Source organism: Glycine max, chromosome 2 (assembly GCF_000004515.6).
Source record: "Glycine max cultivar Williams 82 chromosome 2, Glycine_max_v4.0, whole genome shotgun sequence".
Taxonomy (NCBI): Eukaryota; Viridiplantae; Streptophyta; class Magnoliopsida; order Fabales; family Fabaceae; genus Glycine; species Glycine max.
Window position 1 is genome coordinate 6,033,499 of NC_016089.4, and position 10,150 is coordinate 6,043,648.

General features: G+C 30.9%; 1 protein-coding gene across 5 annotated transcripts; it reads right to left on the minus strand.

Annotated features, from left to right (window-relative positions):
• Positions 1-248: 248 nt before the first annotated feature.
• On the minus strand, positions 249-6,874 carry LOC100795801 (OVARIAN TUMOR DOMAIN-containing deubiquitinating enzyme 12). Of its 5 annotated transcripts, none has more exons than XR_413069.3 (11): positions 6,719-6,874; positions 5,911-6,157; positions 4,582-4,655; positions 3,954-4,008; positions 3,791-3,865; positions 3,280-3,353; positions 3,106-3,154; positions 1,565-1,649; positions 1,086-1,142; positions 861-974; positions 249-715 (listed from the first exon to the last, which is right to left on the minus strand). XR_413069.3 is itself a non-coding variant. In XM_003518130.4 (10 exons), exons 2-10 carry the CDS (start codon positions 6,085-6,087, stop codon positions 928-930), a joined length of 693 nt encoding a protein of 230 aa, XP_003518178.1. In that variant the 5' UTR covers positions 6,088-6,157; positions 6,719-6,874; the 3' UTR covers positions 249-927. The 5 variants fall into 5 exon arrangements, 2 of the variants coding, with proteins under 2 accessions (XP_003518178.1, XP_040867258.1); XR_413070.3 differs by having other exon boundaries at positions 812-974; XM_003518130.4 differs by having other exon boundaries at positions 249-974.
• Positions 6,875-10,150: the final 3,276 nt, after the last annotated feature.

Genomic DNA, 10,150 nt, shown 5'->3' on the forward strand with positions numbered 1-10,150 from the left:
ATCATTTCAAACATGAAATTTTTTTAAGGTACACAAATTTTACCTCAATCATCTAAATTCTCCATAAGTTAAGGTACACAAATTTTTTTAATTTATCGAAGAAATATGGTTCATTTTACCTCAATTATTATTTTTCTTTAAATATTTCTTGAGAAGTTTATCTAAACTAGTTCATAAACTCAGTTATGAGTTCTTATTGAATAAGCACTTAAAATATTGGATAAAACTTAATACAGGCTAATTGCATATGACTAAGGGAAAAGCAAATGATTTGCAAGGTTCAAACAGTTTTACAAATTTAGTAAACCAATACATGATTTGCTGCTTTACAAAGCAATGATTAAAATAATGGACTGCTCTCCCCCACTAAAAGGGCATAATTAAAATTAAAAAAAAAAAATCATCACAAGTATACTGTAAAGAATATACAGGAAAAAGAAAAACATACGAGTGATTTCTTTCCCTCCAGGTACCTCCTCTTTTATGTGTAGGAAAAAGATGTCCACAACCTACTGTATCATTAATACTTTGGCAAATAGAATTTTCAACGTTCAATTTTGTAGTTTGCCCTCACTGAATAATTAATAGCTACTTTGTGTTCATAAAGGATGAGGAATGTTTAGATATCTTGCATCATGCAAGGAGCTGATCACCAAAAGATCCAACGGGTGAATGAGGGTGGTTGAAATGGCGTGAAGGTAGTGGCAAAGATAAACTGACAAACAAAAAGTAGAAAGTAGTGAGCTATTAAGATATCTTCCAAATCTGAAAAGGGGTCAATTCTCAATTGGAAGTTAAGAGTTCTACTTGCCAAAGCCTCAAGAGTTGAAAGACCGTTTTATGGACACTTTCCCCTTTACCTATAAATGATACAAAATGTATACACAGCACGACATCTTAGGACCATGATGCTTATATCTGCCTTTCTTAAAACAGCCAGTGTTTCCTCTTTGGTTTATGCTGGATTGGTGCATCTATAAAAAGGGAAGAAGATAGTAAATCATTAACTAATAGAATTCATATTCAATACACCAAAAGTAATTGAGCTTCAAATCTAATGAAGGATCAAGTTATGATGGTCAAACCTCGGATTTCATATAATGAATTGTAATGAACCTCACACCAAAAGCTCAACCACAGTTCTGCATCATTAAGGAAATAAATGGAAACAAAGAAGTAAGATAATACTACTATATAGTACTAACAATTTCAAAATTAAAGATCTGAGAATATTTCGATTATTACATAGGCTTGATTTTATAAGAGTGTCAACTTATGAACATAAATTGATTAAAAGAGGCTAGTAGTTTATCTTTGGTTAGGGAAGATCATAACTTTAGTTGGAATTGTATATTTCTCAATTTAAAATATTTTTTTTTTTTGGGGAAGGTAAGGGGTATTGCCATTTCAGAATGCACAATACATACTTGAAACGACATATTATAAACTATCAAAAAAAATTATGGGGCAAGCAATCTATATTAAGTTCTTCCTTGCTCATAATCAAACTCTTCAGACTAAATGAAGTTATGGCAGGGTATAACAATGGTCATAATGGTCTTACCACGCTGTGGTGCTTGGTACAGTGGCATAATTTCGATGAAGCAAGTGTCTCTGAATGATGTTAGAAGGCATATCTTTGCAGAAAACTACATAAAAAACAAGAAACTTTATTGAACATTTTGACAGTATTACACAACAAATGACACCATTTTAACAATTAACAAAAAAAAGCCTCAAGTTTGTCAAGAGAATATGTTGTACAAGTCAATAATTTGAGAGTGAAAAATTCAATTTCTGAGAGAACAGAACCAGTGTATGAGCTTCACTGGCATAACAACTTAATTACAGTTTTTTTTTTTCCTTCTATTAAAAATCATAGCATAAGTAAACTCAACTATTTTGTTTTAAGCTATGTATCTAAACAGGTAGCAAGGTTCTCTCCATCAACATCCTTGACAAGGTAAGAAACCAGAATGACACTTACGTTTAAGGTCTTCAATAACCAGAATTAATGAGGGGAAAGAACTAATGACTGGGAATACCATACAACACCACTTTTCTTTAAACAAAAATGCTAAGTAGGGTTTCACTCAGATTCTTCGAAGTAGAACATATAACCAAATTTTGCCAATGCATTTTAATGGAACAAGCAAGAAACCACACAATGAAATTTTATTTGCAAGATTTGAGCCAAAACTCAAAAGGCATTGATTCATTAGGTCTATGGTTCTTTTCCACATATATAGTCCTTTTGTCCATTCCTTTCAAATGTGCAGCTTCTTCACCCACATCTCATTCACCTGAATTCCCAATAGTTTTACCCTCATTATCTTATGAAGGGAATCTCAACACAAGTAATTCAACTTAGCCAGGATAAAGAACCTTCTGATTAACCACATATCTAGTTCACCTACATTTCATATTTAGCATGATCCTCCCTCAATCTATTTGATAGTTCCCATAAAGTTAAATACATAGCTGCATATATTCATCGCACTCCAAATGTGAGGCTTGGATTACAACATAATAATCTTTGAACTAGTAATATTACAGATTATGATTAGAAGCATCAACTCTTTTAAGTGAAAAGAACAAATAAAGCATAACAAAAATATACTACATAAGTCCCTCCAAGGAAAGGGAATAGATTAACAGTCAACTACTATAAGGCATTAACCTACTATAAAGGGGCCAAACATAAAACAAAAGTACGGTAAGCACACATACAAACAATTATTTTTCTAAAAAAGAGCAATGTTAGATGTAATACATAATTACATATTACCAAATATTATTGCATTACTACGTTAATAACAGCTTTTGCTAGATATGACATATTGAAATAACCTGTCAGTTTTTCCTGTTCTATCATTCTATAACCCAATTGGAAAAATGTCCACATTGAGAAGGTACCAAATTATCTTTTTTCTATAAGAATGCTCCTTTAGTTAAAAATCAAATTAAACCTTTTCATCTTAGTTTGAAAATAAAATTCTAAATGTTGAAGAAAAAAAATGAAAGAAATAAATAGAATTACTGATCAATTGGTACTTGGTAGCATCCTATGAAAGTAACAAGCTCTTTGAAAACAGCACCACAAACCTTATCCGCAGCTGCCTGTAAGGTAACGTGGTCCCCCCATTCTCCAGTTCTGCAAAGCAGTAGAAAAAGGTAAATACAGTGCATTTGATGAAAATGCTACTTAAAGAATCTACAAATGTGATGGCTCATTTTAAATATATTGGTCAAGTAATGGCCTGTTTGAAAGATACATACTTAGCCATTTTCTTGTGGTATTTTTTGTACTTCATTGGTACATAGCATTCATACAAGGAACGGTGATCTTTGAGCTGGCAAAGAGAAACATTATGCAAATAAGTATTTCAATTCTCAAAATATCTATTTAACATAAAAGTTTTCATATTGATCTACTACCTAGATCAGAGGATTTGTACCACTTTCCTCACATGATTTAAAAATATCTTTTAATACTAAATATGCCAATAACTTAACCTACGTCTATTATGGCTTTCCAATTTCTTCTCTTGGAGGACATTTCTTACTCTGTATAGTTACTACTTAACTAATGCAGTATTCCTTAATCAACAATTGTCAACTAATCTCAGACACTATAAAAGAACAAAAATCTGTTCATCTACACATCAGCAAATTTAAATCTGTTAACCTAGTAAAACAACAATCAGAAGCCAAGAAAACCAGATGTCCTCATAGGTTGACTTATGTTGCAGGAATTATTCTTTCCGTGACAAACACTAGAACAACATACCTGTTTCACTATCTCTTTGCGAACATGCTTGTGGTGTTCAGGTGACCTATACAACTGATCGGAAAGTGCACGGAACTGCAATGTAGGGAGAATAATTAGCAAAAAATCAAAAGGATATTATGATCATGCTTATGCCTCATAATCAGTTGCTACAATAACACACCTGACAATTTCCATCTCCAGATACCTTGACCTCACATAAACCATACACATTCAACCTAAGGAAATGAAGAGAGAATAGTTTTAATACCTTCAACAAAGAGTAGATGCATTGCAAGAATATATGTATTACATTTTACTGGCTACACTTATAATAAATCTAAGTTCCTAAGACAGTTGGTCAACAACCGTGAATGCAAATTGCAAAAGCAATAGACAAAGTTGCAAAAACCCTAATTTTGAGTTCTTAATGTTTCAGAATATGAATATGCATTTCTCCATCATTAACTAACACTAGTTGTCACACAGAAAAAACCAAGTAATTACTTGCATGCTAAGATCCAGATACAAAAAGGTTGCTGATTGATGTCGCCCCATAATCTTTCTTTTATATTTCACTTATAAGGCATTACAAATCCCTACCTTGGTTTATTCAAAAGAGGTGGAAGGAATGTCAGTATGCTGCTCTCATCAATAGTGTTTTGTGGCAGCTTAATTATCTTATTTTTCCAACCACAACTACATGACCTCCCAAACGTGCCACTATAACTACAGCATGCCCCAAACTCTCTATTTAAGTTTTAGAATATTCACATAAAGAATACTATATTTTACATAGGAGAAATACACACCTCTGAAGCAGGCGCTGGTGATCCATACTGGCATCACTTACAGTGGGGAAAAAGGAATTTATCCGGGGTACATGCTGTAATTTCAAATTAGAAGATATTAAGAAAAACATTCAGAAATCATTCCCTTCCATGCTTTTAAAGAAGGGGGAGTACAATTACATATGAAAGTCTGCTTTTCTAAGTGATGACAATGCCAATGCAGCATAATTTGTAATACCGTACAGTACAAACAAAACAAAACTAAGAGCCAACTCTAGAAAGTTAAAAGGAAGAGAAAGGAAGAAATAAATAAGAACGCCAGTGCCCGGATGTCCTTTCAAAGCATTATATACGTCCTGAACCAATTCTACCAAAAGCTTAAGTGTGTGTCTGGGAATCAATTGAATCCAACGCAAACAGACGTTCAGATGAAAGCTACAACATAGTTGCTTTGGTGCTTTTGCTTTGGAAAGGGTGATTCTTCTGTGCAACGTGGATCCAACGCGTATCCAGACACGCCCTAAGTTATTGGGTGAAAGAATGTGAACGATTTTATATTTAACACACCACTCACCCAAGAACTGTCAAGGCTTGAACTGTAGGGAATTTTTTTGAACTGTAGGGACATTAAATGGATGGGTTCAATAAATTTTGAATTAGATTATAATTGATAATCCAAAAAAAAAAATCATTAATCCATTTATTACCTGTTTAACAAAAAACCATCCAATCCATCCATTTAAAGTGTTTTATGTTTCATTTTTCAAAAAATAATAAAATAAAGTTCAATATTTACATACAGTCTTACACTCAAACACCACACTCATCCCTTAACGACTTAAGCCCAACCAATGAGCTTTAGACTACTTGATCCAATGGATTACAAAATATGTTAGATGGTTCATAATCCATCCAATAACAAATGGTGACTCAATTCAACCAATTCATTAAGCTTTACTTTTATAATTGGATGGATTCATTGGATTTATACCTAGATGGATTGGATGGTTAGTGGATAAATGGATTGAATTGTCACCCCTATTGAACTGTGAACAATGAACCTATCTATTCTATCCTACCTTTTGTGAAAACTTAACTTTTACTTAGAAAGAATGGGAGAATTAATAAGGATCAAACTCTATACCACATAGTCATAGAGTAACATTCTGAAAAGCTTATGCTATCAGTGCACAGGAGGAATGATTTTATATCTAATCTAATAAGATAAATAAGTTTTATAACACATGCTTTGGAAAGAAGAAATAAAAACCGCACCTATATTATAAGACCATAACTGGTAAAAGCATAAAGTTTTAGTTAGGGAAACAACTGAAAAGAAGGAATTCTTACAGGAACAGGTTCCAAGTTGGTAAGGCGCCGACCAACTGCTCCATCTAATTTGGCATACTCTTCTGACAGCACAAGAGCAATCATCCTGTCATCCTCCACATCCTGCTGACTGCTATGGGAAGTTGAACCCGAACTTTCGCCCCAATACTCAGTCTGAGTACCATTTCCATTCATCATAATATCCTGAGCCGGCACTCCAAGTTTCAACCTAAAGGAAATTTTTTACAACAATCCACAGAAACTGAACCTGAAACAATCGAAAGATTCCACGGCCATAAAACATTTAACAATCTCAAATTTATCTAACAAGTGATGAACTCACTACATCATCAATCCTAAAAGTCTAGTTAGAACAGAACACCCAACAAAGCAACACAAACACAGATATAATGCACCAATTCAAAGATGAAATCAGTGAGTGTACGTAAAAAGTAAATAACACGGATGATAAAGAGAATCATAATATCAAATGATCAAACATGAAAATCATGTTCAAATTATTGACGAGCCAAATAAAAAACATAAAGCTTCAATTTACAGATTCTTCTCAATACATATATTAAAATAATAAAATAAACAGACCGACACATATTGATCAATGATCACAAATAGATGAAATTAAATTGACAAGAGACAATCAAATAACGCACAATCGGATCCAAGATTGTTCTGATCACAAACCAGAAAACAATCACAAAAGGGTTAGGTGGATATAATCAGCAAAATCCAATCCCAAGAAACGAGAATAACAAATTTATTCTAAATTATTAATATTATTATATTTAAGAGGAGAAAAAGAAATAAAAACCTGTGATTCTGATGCGAGTGAACGATGATGCAATGAATAATGGGTGCGACGGTGAAAAAGAAAGAAGGTAGCAAGTAAGGTGTGAGACTTAAATAAAGGTTGGTTTCAATTCCGCGTTTTTTCAGTTTGGTGAGAGAGAGACGATAACAACTTGAATCAATGTCAAATGCAGACGACACGTTATTTTTATTACTTTTTTTACGGACACTAACGCTAAAGTAAAGGATATAAATAATAAATTACTCCATTATCTAAATATCTATGTAGATTTGTACTTCTAACTTGTCTCTTATTGTTCAGTATTATCTTATTTATTAATCCATATTAGCATTTCTATGTATGAATCAATTTAATAAGTGAACAAACATGTTACATGAATGGTTCACGATGATTCATCTTAAATACTACTCTGCTTGATATTTTTTTAGTAATATATTCACCATTGATTTAGTTTAATAAATATAAAAAAAATTGTTATAATTAGAGGTGTTAAAACAAACTAGTTCAATCCATCTTAAATTATCCTATTAACAGATCAATTCAATCCGATTCATTTAAGGTTCCGTGTTAGAAAAAGTTAACCTAACATAATTCATCACAGATTATGGGTTAAACAGGTTAGTCTATCAATCAACTTAAACTTACAAAAAAAAAACTTTTAAAAAATTAACAAAAAATTAATTTGAACTTTTCATAAAGTTATAACTAGTCCTAGTTAGTACAGATCTCTCGCATTCCCACAAATCAACTTTAAGATTACATAATCCAAAAAAGAACCAACTTCTATGTTAATCAGTTAAACATGAACATGATCCAAACCAAGGATCTAATAGCATACCACAACACCTTAATTGCAAAAAAATGCCACAACCATATTACGTTAGCTTGCAAAGCCTACCAATGTCAAATTCCACTCCCTCCAGAGCTATGCCAATAAAACCAAAGAGCATCCCACAAATTTCAATTCCAAGATCCTCTTGCATAATCAACAACACACCAAATATAATCCAACATATCAGAAAAACGATAGTCATATATAGACACTGTTGTACGTGCTACTTAATTAGGATTATTAAGTTTAGGCTTATGTAATTTTTTAGGTGAATTGGTGGATCAATTTGATTCAGCAAGTCAAGTCAAAAGTGGATCAAGATTATTTTTAAATTAATTGTAAAATTTGTTTTTTTTTTGTTGTCCGAATTCATGGTAGGCCAGATTTGATTCATTTTAATGGCTCTAGTTACAAGTATGGTTAAATCTTTATATTTTTATTAATATTTCCCGAGTTTCAACCTTTTCCTTCTTTAGATTAGACATAATTTATATCCTCTATTTTTTCATAAAAAAATGTTACAAGTATGGTTAACATGATTTCATAATTTATTTTAAAATATAACGAAGGATATTGTCTCGATAGCTAGTGTTTAGAATAAAATCTAATATTTTTTTTAAAAAAAATCTTGAATACGGGAAATATTTTTAATTAAAGAGTTATAATAATTTGATAAAAAAAAGGAATTTTTTAATTGAATAATTTTTACATAGAAGTCAATATCCGTGCGAGTTGGGAGCATGATAGTGTTACTTTACTTATTTATGTCAGCACCGTTTTTTTCTTTCGTTTTACTGTTTCAATAATAATTTGAGAGAAAAAAATGCCACACTCTTCAAACTTTATATATATATATATATCCAGAAAAAATCGGCCTTTCATTAATTCAAAAGAATAAACGCAAAATTTATCATAAATATCCAGAAAAATTTATGTTAATAAGAAAATTTTTGATAAATATATTACAAGAACAAGAGATCTAAAAATAACAGAAAAAATGGGCCTCACGAGCACGAGGATCACGAGGATCATATTCATAAAAGGCTATCGATCGTGAAGGTTTGCCTATGACGGACAAATACAGTGGTTTCTTTTATTGAGAAATGTCTAAGTCACACTTTTTATTTTATTTTAAAATATACAGTCTTCTATTTTAGAAATGAATATATATTAACAACTACATATAAACATCAACATCATTTATTTTGTAACATCAAAAAACAAAATAAATATTTATATAAAATTCTAAATATGATGCTATAGATGTTAAAAACTTCATTCCAAACTCTTAAAAATATTAAACCAATAATAGGATTATGTCCAAAACTAATTAACTTGTATATTTGACCGTAGATTATTTTATTTGAGTTGTACAGTACCACTTGAACAATAAAAATTTTCCTTTTTACGTATTTAATGCACTTACATTTCCAAGGCTCAATCTCAGGATTATTAGTTAAATTTGAACAGGCAAAGACCAATTAACACATATATTTAATGCTACTTTATTTATATTAAAATAAACTTAAATATAATGCTTAAATATATTTTTGGTTCTTGTAATTTAACATTTTTTCTTCTTATTTTCATCTCTAAAAAAATTCATTTTAATCCTTAGAAAATATGACTTTTTGTTTTTCGTTCTTAAAATATTTTTAGATATCATTTTTTTCACTATTCAAAATACCATCTAAAATATTTTTTTAAAAAAACAAAACAATCACATTTTACAAGAAATAAAATCAAAACAAAAAATTTACCGGAACAAAAAGTTAAAAAAAATATTAAGTTACAAGAACTAAAAATATATGTAAGGTTAAATATAATATATGCTCATCTCTTAAAAGAAGATGCTATAAGAGATAATACAATTTAAACATCTCCTAAAACTAAGTTTAGATTGATGAAAAGAGATGAAATGAAATGGAGTGAATCAAAATGGTTGTTATGAATATATGGTGTTCCTTAATAAGGTAGACAGCAATTGTATGCCTAGATGCTACCGAGTATAGTGAGGTGCAACCTGTAAGGCTGTAACATTAAATGTGAATGTGTGTAAGCTATGTACAAAACTATCCTAAGGGTATGTGATGGTTTATTCCCTATAGAAATGTTATGGAAGTCCCAGTTGGACAAGCATGAAAGGTAAAGAATGAGGAAGAGTATGTTCTTATTGATATGATAGGAGAGTACAATAATTAGCAAGAAGTTAAGGTTTCTGGTTAAGGCTTAAGTACTGCCTTGGTGCATTAATTCACAGTCCTAGGTTTGACTATGGTAGTCAACTCTAAGTGCCAAGGTTATAAGAGGAAGTGATAAATTGTAACATCCTAATCTTCATCTTATAATAATTTATGTTGTTTGATGCATGTTTATAAAAAAAATCTTAAAATGAAGTTGTTTGGTGAGAAGGAATTATGTTGTTTGATGCGATTAATTCCTTGTGTGCTTAAGTCGTTAAGCTTTTATTCCTTATAATGCATGATTTGAATAGTGATTGAATTTATCTTGTATGTTTAATTGAATTGTATGATTAATTTAATTAAATATATTTAGTATGTTTAATTTATTTGATTTTTGACTGAATTGTTTAATTTATT

What these genes read in the sequence shown, in the direction of transcription:
- LOC100795801 (XM_003518130.4), bottom strand. Translation starts at nt 6,087, where the DNA reads ATGATGAATGGAAATGGTACTCAGACTGAGTATTGGGGCGAAAGTTCG. An exon ending in CTGGAGATGGAAATTGTCAG is followed by an intron (nt 3,866 to 3,953) that starts GTGTGTTATTGT and finishes CCTACATTGCAG; the next exon opens with TTCCGTGCACTTTCCGATCA. An exon ending in TTCATTATATGAAATCCGAG is followed by an intron (nt 975 to 1,085) that starts GTTTGACCATCA and finishes CCCTTTTTATAG; the next exon opens with ATGCACCAATCCAGCATAAA.